The sequence below is a fragment of the Lynx rufus genome, unplaced genomic scaffold (genome assembly GCF_022079265.1).
Source record: "Lynx rufus isolate CCGP_SWC_20201006 ecotype Redwood Valley unplaced genomic scaffold, mLynRuf1.p SCAF_7, whole genome shotgun sequence".
Taxonomy (NCBI): Eukaryota; Metazoa; Chordata; class Mammalia; order Carnivora; family Felidae; genus Lynx; species Lynx rufus.
In genome coordinates, this window is record NW_025814889.1 from 34590612 (window position 1) to 34603992 (window position 13381).

General features: G+C 38.3%; 1 protein-coding gene across 1 annotated transcript in view; it reads right to left on the bottom strand.

Moving 5' to 3' along the window:
• The window catches only part of LOC124502645 (cat eye syndrome critical region protein 2), a 77842-nt gene that overhangs the window by 42116 nt on the left and 22345 nt on the right, over positions 1-13381 (bottom strand). The window contains exons 2-6 of the mRNA XM_047067361.1: positions 12898-13081; positions 11557-11696; positions 10496-10600; positions 8400-8449; positions 7250-7419 (exon numbers count right to left, since the gene is read on the bottom strand). Of these exons, the coding sequence (XP_046923317.1) occupies positions 7250-7419; positions 8400-8449; positions 10496-10600; positions 11557-11612 (381 nt within the window). The 5' untranslated portion in view covers positions 11613-11696; positions 12898-13081. The remainder of the gene's footprint in view (positions 1-7249; positions 7420-8399; positions 8450-10495; positions 10601-11556; positions 11697-12897; positions 13082-13381) is intronic.

The following is a 13381-nucleotide window of genomic DNA, read 5'->3' on the forward strand; positions in this document are numbered from 1 at the left end:
AGCTTGCCTGAGAAGATTAGACTTGACAAAATTTAAAAGCTTGAAAGCAATCACTATAGGACATTTCAAGAAAGGAGTTTTGAAACTTAACTAACGCTAGGTATTTACCTAAGGTCAGCATAAGTTTTGGAATTTTTGTGGAATGAGCCCCATAGCTTCGCCAATGGAACCTATATTGAGGTGGTAAGCAAAGGCTTTGCAGTTAAGATGAGTAATTTTGTGGCTTCAGTATCAGTATCAGCATTACCCAGGTTTGGTTCCAGTACCACTTAATCCAAAGTCTTGAAACTTGAAGAATCAATGAGGTAAAGGCACAAAGGTAGAAAAAAAAGTCAGTGACAAAAAGGTGTGGTCTATACAATGCAAACATACTGCAAAGCAATTGTGGTAGATTTAAAAAGAAGCTTTAGAAAGCTTTCCTGTTAGGAGAATGACCAGGACTCAGTACAAATGTAATCTAACCATCAAAGTGTCACGACCCTCTTTTTCACAAAAGCTACCACAGCAGTTTCCTCAAATATGCCTATGAGCGACTCCTTTACGAGCTTAAAGACCCCAAGAGGAAGAGCTCTTCAATTTTAAGTAAATGTGAAAATTTACCATGGAATTCTCTTTTGAAGGGATTGTACGAGTTTACCATGCTAGTAGCAATAGCAGCTAATATCAACTTGACTCCAAACTTTGCCAAATCAGACAAAAGTTACTAATGTGGAGAATGGTAGTCTTGATAAAGAAGATGAACTTGTTTTCCTACAACTTTACTCTTTTGTGTGAATTATCTATACTCTAAGGCAATTCATTTGTTAAAGACCTAATGTTTATAAGCTGTTTAAATATTACTGCCTGTAATATTAGTAACAAATACTTTTACTAGCTTAGATCTTTTATTTAAACCTTACCATAAAAGCTTAACTGTTATATGGTCAAAGAAAGCTTACTGATTCTTTTATTATTTCAACATTTAGAGAATTATTTATTTATTAATCTGTCTTAACTTTCTTCACACTTGCATTTATTTTGGTAAGATTTAGTTTTCTACCAAGGTTTCTCACCAATTATCTACAACCATGAACAATGGATGGGACAAGTACCTACTGGTAGCTGTGTACTATGCCAGGTACACTGATGTGTTTTCTTTTGCTTAATTCCCATAGAAACTTCTGTGAAGTTAGAGCTTTCATTTTACTAACAAAAAATAAAAATTTAGAGATATCAAGTAACTTATCCAAAGGGATAACTAGAAAAGGGAAGCACCATTATTCAATGAAGTTTGAAAGAAAAGCTCTTAACTCCTGCTATGCCATATTAACCCTCTGTCCACTGTCCTAGCTGTTTTGTGCTTTTACATACTGAGATGATGACCTGAGCTGAAATCAAGAGTTGGATGCTTAACCAACTGAGCTGTACCACCCAGGCGTTCCCATACTGTATTTTATATATAATGGGTGTATCTGTGAGCACCACATTATGTTCTACTGATAATATGTTTCAAATGTCACATTTGAATCACTGGCATTTTTCATTATTACAAAAAAAAAATCTCTCTTGGCCAATATAATTAGGATGGGTAGTGGTAGGGTAACATAGTTAAAGCAAGGAATTTAAAAAATGTATATACTTCAAGCATGTATTTTACTTAATGTATAAATGTACTGCCATTACCAATCATATGATGCAGTACCCCATTGAGAGGGGTTTCCTATGAGTCAGTCATATAAATTAACCTCTTAAGCCATTATCTGTCCTACCAGTTTTGTTTAAGTGAAAGTGAGATGTTAAGGAGATTGGATTTGTAATCCATATGCAGAAACCTTATCATTTTAATGATTTTTGTCCTATTCAATCTTTTACTGCTTTGCTCTAATTTGAGAATTAGCTTTTTATTTTTTATTTTTAAAGTAAACTCTACCCAACATGGGGCTTGAACTCACAGCCCCGAGATTAAGAGTCACATGCTCTCCTGATTGAGCCAGCTAGGTGCACTGCCCTGAGAGTCAACTTTTTAAATTTTTTTTTTTCAACGTTTTATTTATTTTTGGGACAGAGAGAGACAGAGCATGAACGGGGGAGGGGCAGAGAGAGAGAGGGAGATACAGAATCGGAAACAGGCTCCAGGCTCTGAGCCATCAGCCCAGAGCCCGACGCGGGGCTCGAACTCCTGGACCGCGAGATCGTGACCTGGCTGAAGTCAGACGCTTAACCGACTGCGCCACCCAGGCGCCCCAAGAGGGGCAACTTTTTAAAGAAATGTTTATTATTTATTTTTTGAGAGAGAGAGAAAGAGAGTGAGCAGGGGAGGAGCAGAGAGAGAGAGATACAGAATCTGAAGCAGGCTCCAGGCTTTGAGCTGTCAGCACAGAGCCTGATGCGGGGCTCAAACCCACAAACTGGAGATCATGACCTGAGCTGAAGTCAGACCCTTAACTGACTGAGCCACCCAAGCGCCCCTAGAGAGTCAAGTTTTTAAAGCAACTCATATTCAATGATTTTTTTTTTAATGGAAAATTTTCAAAGAAATTTTTATGCTCATATTTTATTGACTTCATAATATTTGTGTAATTACTGTAACAAGTACAATAAACACAAACACATTTGTAAAAATATTACAAATGTTGATGAACATATGTCTTAAATGCTAAATGCCAAGGCACCTGAGTGGCTAGGTCTGTTGAGCATCCGACTTTGGCTCAGGTCATGATTTCACAGTTCGTGAGTGCAAGTCCCACATCGGGCTTGCTGCTGTCAGCTCAGAGCCTGCCTCGGATCCTGTGTACCCCTCGCTCTGCCCCACCCCCATTCACTCTGTCTCTCTCGCTCTCTTTCAAAACTAAATAAACATTAAAAGAAATTGCTAAATGTCAAGTTCAGCAAAGACCGTGAAGATTGGTACATTTGTACTGCCTTGAGTAAATCATTTATGATAAGCATGTCTGTTACATGAAGGACCCTTCAGAATGCTTCCAATATGCTAATTTAAGTGATAATACATATGCTTCTTATCCACCTCTCCTAACACTCCTATTTTACAATACTTTTTATCCACCTGTTATTTTGGAGAAAAATTTTTATTATCTTGGGATTTGGCTAAGGCTATAATAAATCTCAATTTATCTTGGTGAATATTGATATCTAAGCATCTTTCCATGGCGCCTGTGTGGCTGAGTTGGTTAAGCGTCCAACTCTCAGTTTTGGCTCAGGTCATGATCTCACGGTTTCGTGGGTTCGAGCTCCATGTTGGGCTCCGTGCTGACAGTGCAGAGCCTGCTTGGGATTCTCTCTCTGTCTCTTCCCCACTCGTGCTGTCTCTCTCAAAATAAATAAATAAACTTAAAAAAAAAATCTTTCCTTCTAGGAACAGAGATCTTAATATATTTACATGAGATTTAAAAAATATGTATCTACTATTACTTGAGATTTAAAAAATATGTATCTACTAACAGTTCTGTAGCTTTTTCTTTCTTATCAACCATGTACAACTCAAGTTAGTTTCACAGCAAAATTTGTTTTGTTGCTACTGTAAATGGGATTTTTTCAGCAATCTTTAAATATCAGTATGCCTAATAATCACCTGAGAGCTTCTACAACTGCATATTAACAAATAACACCTCTAACAATTCTGATAGGGGTTGGGAGTGGTATACTGGCAAGAATCTGAGCTTTTAATAAGTGTGCAATGTGATTCTGATGCAGAAAGTCTAGTTACCCAGCACTATTACTAACTTCTAATTAACAGACTTCTAAGCAGATTCATCATATTCCTCCAGGCAAAATGTTTTGCCTCTGACTCTTGTTTGTATCATTATACTAGATAAAACTTCCAAGACAATGTTACCAATTTTAGAACCTAGGGATTATTAGGAACAAAAGAATTATTATTCTTTTGGTGAAGGATGGCTTTTATTTGTTAGTATTAAGGACTTCACATTTATATTACTGAATGAAGAGGGTGTGTTTATATGAAGAATAGGAATCTAAGATATCCGTATCTGAATGAACAAAGGTAGCTACCCATTTCTTTCTTCATTTTTGAAATGTTTACAAGTTATCTTATTTTAAGGGTTTAGAAAAATTTACCTGTGAATACATTCAAGTGATTCTGGAATTTTTTTTTTGTTTTTTGTTTTTAATTTTTAAAAATGTTTATTTATTATTGAGAAACAGAGACAGAGCACGAGCAGGGGAGGGGCAGATAGAAGGGGAGACACAGAATCCAAAGCAGGCTCCAGGCTCTGAGCTGTCAGCACAGAGACCGACGCGGGGCTCGAACTCACAAATCACGAGATCATGATCTGAGCTGAAGTCGGACGCTTAACCAACTGTGCCACCCAGGCACCCCCGATTCTGGAGTTTTTGATGGGATCCCTTTGTGATAACTCTTTTCCCCTAATTACTGAACTGCTAAGATTTTTCTCTTCATTTTTAAAATTTTTAAATTTTTGAGAGAGATAAAGAGAGAGAGAGAGTAAGCAAGCAGGGAAGGGACAGAGAGAGAGAGGGAGACATAGAATCCGAAGCAGGCTCCAGGCTCTGAGCTATCAGCACAGAACCCGACATGGGGCTTGAACTCACAAACCGCAAGATCATGACCTGAGTTGAAGTCGGACACTTAACAGACTGAGCCACCCAGGTGCCCCTTAGATTTTTCTACTGCACAATTTAGATTCTCTTGTTTTTGTAATCAATACCCTATTTTACTAAGGTTTGCTAATTTATAGCACTATGCGCCTTTCAAAATACCAAATCTGTTATTATTTGGCTTGTAATTTCATGTTTCTTGAGAATTATAATTCATGTTTATCTTATTTAAAAAATTTTTCTTTTCTTGCGAAGAATACCTTTTGAAATTTTTCCCATCAAAACCATCAGTTTTATGCTTGTAAGTTTTTTTTTCTTAGTTCATCTATTCAAAAAAATCATAGGTTGAACACTGCAGTAAAAAAGCAGAAATTATAAGAGCACCTGGCTGGCTCAGTTGGTAGAACGTGTGACCGCTGATCTTCGGGTCAAGGGATTGAACACAATGGATGTAGAGATTACATTCACTTATTTTTGAAAGACAGAGAGAGACAGAGCACAAGCCGGGGAAGGGCAGAGACAGAATGAGAAACAGAATCTGAAGCAGGCTCCAGACTCTGAGCTGTCAGCACAGAGCCCGATGTAGGGCTCAAACTCATGGGCCGTGAGATCATGACCTGAGCCGAAGTCGGACGCTTAACCGACTGAGCCACCCAGGTGCCCCTAGAGATTACTTTAAAAAAAAAAAAAAAAAAAAAAAGCAAAAATTACAAAAGAAGGATTAAGCAGAATAGTCATATGCTTTATTGATGATTTAATGTGTCATCATATATAAAGTCACGTAAAGTTATAAAACCATCTCCATATAATAGTTATTTTAAGAAAATTAGATTAAGGGTGCTTGGGTAGCTCAGTTGGTTAAGCTTCCCATTCTTGATTTTAGCTCAGGTCATGATTTCAAGATCGTGAGATTGAGCTCCGTGTTGGGCTCTGCGCCGAGTGCAAAGCTTGCTTGGGATTCAATCTCTCTCTGTCTCTCTCTCTCTCTCTCTCTGCTCCTCTATCACTTGCTCTCACAAGTGTTCTCTCTCTCAAAAAAAAAAAAAAGTTAAAAAAAAATCAGATTATGTGTTTCAATTCCTGGAAAAATTGTCACAGTGGTAGCAGGTCACAAACTTAAGTATAATTATAGTATATAGAATTAAGTATGGTGATGGGGAAATGGAGATTCTTTTTTTGCTCATCCATGAAAATGTAATTACTGAAGCACTCTATAAGATCTCTAATAAGAATGGTGACTTTCTACAATTTTCCTTTTAAAGCACCAACCCACTTAGAAAAGTTAGAAATATCACTGGAGTCACAACAAATTAATATATTTCTTCTGTTTTTCCCTGGAGGTGCTACAGCAATTAATTTATTCTTTCTCTTCAGATTTCAGTGGCAGGTGGTCAAAATTTTCTGACTTCTATGAACATGTGCAAAAGTCAGAAGTATTAGAATTATTGCAATGAAATAAGCAAAGTCAATGACTCTCGAGCATCCACCATGGAAAAGGCTTTACATTAGGTGTTATGGGGTTTAAAACAGTGAGATATGGTGCCTAATCTAAACAAAGCTTAAACAACTCAAAACAGAATTAAGTCATGACAAAATGTGTTAGGTAGGGGCGCCTGGGTGGTTCAGTCAGTTGAGCATATGACTTCAGCTCAGGTCATGATCTCATGATTTGTGGGTTCGAGCCCTGTGTCAGGCTTTGCGCTGACAGCACAGAGCCTGCTTTGGATCCTCTGTCTCCCTCTCTCTCTCTCTCTCTCTCTCTCTCTGCCCCTCCCCCACCCCTGCTCGCTGTCTCTCAAAAATACATAAACATTAAAAGAAAAAAAACATAAGGGAGAAAATCCTAAAATTAGGAGACACGGGAGATCTTACAGAGAGTAGTATTCAAATAGGCAGGGAAGTGGAAGGAGAAAGATGCTTGAGAAAAGACGGGGCACCTGGGTAGCTCAGTTGGTTGGGCGTCTTACTTTGGCTCAGGTCATGATCTTACAGTCCGTGGGTTCGAGCCCCACATCAGGCTCTGTGCTGACAGCTCGGATCCTGGCGCCTGCTTCAGATTCTCTGTTTCCCTCTCTCTCTGCCCCTCCCCCACTCCAGTTCTGTCTCTCTTAAAAATAAACATTTAAAAAAAAAGGCATACATGAGGGTGTATATGCATGAAAATATAGAAAGTGTGATTTATGGAACTATAATGTGAAACCGGAAAAAGCATCACACATTTGGAGCTGGCAGAGTGGCCCTGGAGCTACAAAGACAAATACCCTTCAGAACTTGCTGCTTACTGGGAGAGAGAGGATTTCTGCCCCCCCCACCAAAAAAGCAGCATATATATACAGAAGTTTGCACAGGCTGATAGGAGATACACCTGGGGGCTTGGGGAACACTTTCTGAGGAATGTTATAGAAGGGAAGTTGGTTCTAAACTGTGAAAAGCCATCCTAAGTACTATGGAATGCGAGTCACTGAGGATTTTGTGGGGCTAAGGAGAATACTGGATGATCCACAGTGAAGGAGAGTGGGTGGCATGAGGTCCCTTTTTAACATTCCAGATCAAAGTGAAGGGCTTGTAGCACTTCCAGGAGACACTAGAAATGTATTCAAAACTTAATGAATCATCCTTAAATAAAGCAGCTTTATAGCTACTAAAGAAGAGGAGGAACCACCTATTTGCATACCTTTTGGGCAATCATGTTGCAGATCTCAGGCAAGAAGTCCTCGCTGAGGAGCTTATAGAGCTGCCGTTCTCGAAGAGAGGTTCTCTCCCGAAAACTCTCAGTGACCTGTCTCCATTCTTCTTCTGTTTGGCACAGGAGCCACCAGGTCCCTTGACCTGGCCCTTGGGACCCTAAAAAAGAAAGGATAGGTTCATTAGATAGATACCACTAGGACCTTTTTTCTGTTTATTCTCAATTTCATTCCCCCCCCTGGGTATGAACAAAACCAGGAAATAAAAAAAAATTTTTAAAAAGGGTATTAATTTTAAAAAGTTGATAATGTATAATTTTGATTTTCCTGTTACTATTTACACCTAAAAGTATTGTGACCATCGTAATTACAGATTTTAATAGAAATGCTTAAATATACTTACTTTTCTATTCAAAAGGTTCTGATTTGATCTTCTGCAGTCTTCCTGTTTCATTTATGTTGACATACTGTATATAAATTGATATTCCTCTCCCACTCCCAGTTTTAGGCAATTTGGATTATGGAACTGAAATCTGGTTAGGAATCCAATATAATCCCTTACATAGCATTTTACATTAAAAAGATAGGTCTTTGAGAAGTTGCTCATTTATCCAAATGTAATGTGCCCATTACACTGTGCCCAGGTTAGAAAGCACAAGTGAAGATCTGAAGTTATCCATCAGATGGAGAGATGGGCACAGGTAAGTGTGAGGAAGAGAGAACTGAAGAAGGGCAAATAAACCAGTTAGAAGGCTACTGCAATAATCTTAATTGCTTTGCATGGCTCCGGAAAAAGAGTTGTCATCATAATATAAATCAATCATAATTACTAAATCTTTTCTAGTTATTTTTGTATCTTAGCAAGAGAGCATGAGTGCGGGAGACAGGCATGCATGGGGTGGGGAGGGAAAGGGGGGGTGTAGAGATAGAGATAGGCACAGAGGCAGAGAGAGAGAGAGAGAGAGAGAGAGAGAGACTCCTAAGCAGGCTAAACATATGTTCAGTGTGGAGCCTGACGTGGGGCTGGATCCCACAACCCTGGGATGGTGATCTGAGCTGAAATCAAGGGTCAGATGCTTAACTGAATGAGCTACCACTCAGATGCCCCAATCTTTTCTAAACTCCAACAAAAGTCATTACCATTTCTTGTCTGTGGCTCGGATGCCAAGGAGTTTTCTTCCTGTTTTTCACTGAAACACAGGGAAAGGAGGCACCAATTAAAACAAAGACATGTTCAAAATTGTTCTGTACTTCCCCCGTTAAGTTAGACCCAATTAATATTAATACAAGGGTGTGTGTGTTTCAATGGGACAAAGTCAGGAGGAGGAATGACTCTACTGAATAAATGAATACCAGGATGTCGGTGTGTTGGTATTGAGGGGAAAGACTGACATAGAGAAATCCAGTGTAATGATAACACTTTATGTACAGGAAAATATTAGGTTTTAAAACATTTTTTTGGAAGTCAAACAGAGGAGTTAAGTGTTACCAGTTAAATGCCTGCCCCATCTGCCCTGCCCTAAACAATAGGGATTCTAGTGTCTTCCTCCCTGATCAGGGCTATACTGAAGAAAAGCATGTTTAATTTAACCTCATATTAAGGTAGAGGTTAAGAACGCAGGCTCTAAAGTCAGACTGTCCCCATTCAAGGCTTGCCTCTTACCATGTGACCTCAGGAAAGTTAATTAACTTTCCTTAAAATAGGCTATAAATAATGCCTACATCACAGGGATGTTGGAGATTAAATTATTAAATACAGAAGCGTTCAGTGAAATAGTGTTAAGTATCATCATCATTTGTATACCTGAATCATGTAGGTCACTCTCTATGGCCTTCTGTTTGTTTTCAATTATCTATAATAGTGCTGCTCTAAGGAACTTTCTGCGAGGATGAAAATGTTCTGTATTGTCACTGTCCAGTATGGTAGCCATGAGCCATATGTGGCTACTGGGTACTTGAAATGTAGCTGGTATGACTGAGGAACTGAATTTTCAATTTTATTTAATTTAAATACACAAATACTGTACTGCATACAGAGCTCTAAAGAATAAAATCACCAGCAGAGGGTAGCACAAGTCCACATATGATGTTAAAATGATTCTAAAATCCTCATAGTAAGATACCTTAATTGTTGGTACTGAACAGGGAAATGGAGATAGGTATAAAATAGCTTCCTGAATCTATAAGAAAGTCTAGACTAACAAAACTCTGAAATGGATGCCATGTGTATACAACATGATTATAAAACATCTCTCACAAAACCAATAGAGGAAAGCTATGCTTTGTAATCAAATTCCTGGAAAGTTAAGTGGAACACTGATTCTTAAGTTAAAAAAAAAAATCGAATTCTGACTGATTTATTCATAATGATTCCTAGAAATAAATACTTCTTAGTAGTTAATAAGCAATAAAGAGAAATCTGGCCTACTTCAAGCATTTAGATTATTTAGTAGTTCTATAATTTAGAGGAAAGAAGTGGTTTGTCCTCTGTTATTAGAATTTTTAAGAATATGACTTAACTTCCATAGGTATAGAATGATAGATCTGATCCTTAAAGAAAATATATTTATACAGTATAGGCCAGATTTTCAAAATTCTTACATTAAAATTCACATGGTAAAATTTCCTAAAAGATCATGATGTATAAAACAAAATTTCCCATATGTAACAATCTGTTTCCTTGCTAAGATTAAGCTCTTACCTGTAGTTTACCATAGGAAATTGTATTCTAAACACAATAAAACATATTTGCTACTAAAATCTCCTTATAGGGAAAGAATTAACTCTTAAACTTATATAGGATATATAAACCTATTAAATCCTGATTATTAGTCAACAGTTAACCAGAATTAACTTAGCTCTACACTCCTATGAAAAAAACGTGTGGCACAACCAATTTTGAAAGTTAATACATATTGAGCACTTTCTGTAGGTCATGCATGGTTTTCAGTCATTTATACTGTTACATTCATTATCCTGTTCAACTTAATCCTTATTATTAGTAGTATACCTACTGTCCAGTAAAAGAATAGGCTTAGAGAGGGTAGTTCATGCAGCTAGGGAAGCCCTAGTGTACACTTGGTAATTTTATGAAGATTCTGACCCAAGCCTTCATAATCTAAGTCCTATATCCTTCCAGTGGCACGAAGGAAAATCAAGGATGAAAGAGCAAGTGAATTAAGGCCCCTTCTAGTGTGCGGGTTTATGACCCTCATAGACTAACATGAATGTCTTACCTCACTATAATCTCCTCCTGTACTTTCTTCCGTTTTGGGGGTCTTCCTCTTCTTTTTCCGGTTTTCCCAGGAACAGCTAAGACACTTTTTTGGCCTTCACTTTCCCTAAGAAATAGCACATTAAATCAAAATGTTCTGTAATAGAATTGATACTCAGCTCAGTCATGATCTTGGGTTCGTGAGTTCAAGTCCTGTGTTGGGCTCTGTGCTGACAGCTTGGAGCCTGGAGCCCGCTTCAGATTCTGTGTCTTCCTCTCTCTCTCTGCCCCTCCCCTGCTCTCACTCTCTCTCAAAAACAAACATTTAAAAAAATACCAAAGGGGCACCTGGGTGGCTCAATTGGTTGAGCGTCTGGCTTAGGCTCAGGTCATGATCTCACAGTTTGTGAGTTCGAGCCCCGCGTCAGGCTCTGTGCTGACAGCTCAGAGCCTGGAGCCTGTTTCGGATTCTGTGTCTCCCTCTCTCTCTCTGCCCCTCCCCTGCTCGTGCTCTGTCTCTCTCTCTCTCTCTGTCTCTCTCTTGCTCTCTCAAAAAATAAACATTAAAAAAAAATTTTTTTTAATACAAAAAAAAAGTTAGATGGTAACATTATTTTGGGACACTATGGAAACAAGGTCCCTTCCTCATTTAGGAAGCATTTAGTAAGGCGTACATTTCAGGCATTCTTTAAGGTCCTTTCGGTCCTATGCTGATGAAGCAGATCGTTAATTCTAGTAGAAAAAAGGAGCTATCAAGAGTCGATTATGACAGGAAAACCACTGCAGTGATGTGGTGGTACTATGGGCAACCTGCTGTATAGAGCAGTCTATGTTAAGGCAGTGGGACTCCTTGGGAACCTCAAGTCCAAACAACAGTATCTTTCACCATTCTGATAGCAGAGGCTACATTATGAATTCATTTTTATTTCTGCATGAAATAACTCTTTGCCAACTCTTTATACACATGCTGTTATATCTGACTCCTTCAGAAGAAAAAAATTTGTGCTGCAGAATTCCGATGTATTTAATTTTAATGACATTTCTGTATCGTAGCTATCCCAGCCCTGACCTCACAGATTATACCTGCTCAAAGAGAGTTCTCCATTGGATTTTCCTTGCACTGGGTCCTCCTTATACATTCGTGTTCCATAGAAATACCAATAGAGTGCCCCAGAATTGTCTTCACCCAATGGTTCCACACGGAGACTGTCTGCATCCAGACCCTTGGTTGAAGAACAGGGAAAAGAGGTTTGGGGAAGTAGGAAACAAAACAAAACGGGAAAACTAAAATGAAATTTCAAATTTATAGTCAGATAGACCTCATATTTTAAAATGCCTAAGCATCTTATGTAATGTTCAATCAGGACATCTGAAACACAGATAGAATGGGAAGATGGTACCTTCTTTGAAGAGCAGGATATGGAAATATTTCAAATGTTTCCCACCCCCATCACTGCCCCCATTTTACCAACAAAACAAAACAGCAAAAAAGGAATTTTGATGAACATATATTTGGTTTGGACTTACTGTTATTTATGTGTGTATCCATAAAAGGAAAGACAATTATAACAGAGTAGAATCCAATGTTGTGAAAGCTTTGTCCCACGTGAGCTCTATTGCAGCTCCACCGAACCTACAGTAATCTCTTATTCTAGCTGAGATCCAGTAATACAGCTCCCAATTTACCCCAGGCTCTGACCTATTTTGGCCTCCCCACTGCTATTGAAAATCTTGAGTCCTCAGCTAAGACTGTACTTAAATTGCACAATGATTTTATACTGAGTCCATGAGCAGGGCTGAAATGAGAAGTCATCAACACATTTAATCATTTCTGACTGAACAGGATTAGAAACTGACCTCCTATGAGTGAAAAGCAATAGCTCACACTCTCCTTCTGAGATAGACTTCCAAAACAGATAACAGTAGAATAAGGAGAAGGGAAGAGATATTATATCTTCCTTCTCCAACGCATTTTTTGTAACATGTATGAATGTATGTATATAGTAGGGATGAACCTCACTCACTTGCATATGTGGGTTATAGTCTTTGTAGTTTTCAATAAATATTTCAATTAAATAAAATCAAATTTTAAAACTTGGGAAATAAAATTCAGTAGCTAATTTAGTTGCAATTTTGGCTGATGAAAGGGTGAATAAATAGGTGCCTGACTGTTCCTTTGTCAGCTGGAACTCAGCCACATAAAGACAAAACCAAACTAGAAATTAAACCAAAATAACATATAGTTATCTAAATGTATGGCTTGGATTGCCTTGGTTACAGCGGTCATTGCATACATTGTTAGCATTAATTAAGAGTCCCAAGACTAGGAACATAAGCCAAACTAGCTTTTCTTAACATCATCAGATTTTATATCCTGATTGTCTGCTTTTTTTGCTCTAGGAAAAGGGTTTGCCAGTTGAGCACCTTGAGAAGATCGAAGACATCATCTGCATCTAGCCGATAATCACAGAGGCGGTGTAGGATTTCCACACGAGTACGAAGGGGTAGGTCTTGGAAACTGGCTTCTCTCAGAGGGTTGGGCTTCCCTTCTTCAAGCTCCCAGCGGTAGTTGATGATGTCCTCTAGGTAGCTGTGGAATGTCTGAGGCCTAACCATACGGCCCCAAACACAAAAATAAATTAGTATAAATTACAGAGGATGGGTAGGAAAGGGGGAGAGAACTGATGGCTTGATAGTTGACAAATCTTAAACAGAAAGCAGGAAGTAAAAAGGGGTCTCAAAGCCCCTTACTGAAGTTTCATGTTATTATACCATCTACTTGGACCATATACTGTCAAATTCCAAAGAATATAAATATGGTAAGAGGGTTTCTCACAGAATAAGTTGTTGTACTTCAAACCACAAACAGCATGTTCTGGTGAATAGATAAAAGTTCTAATAATCAATG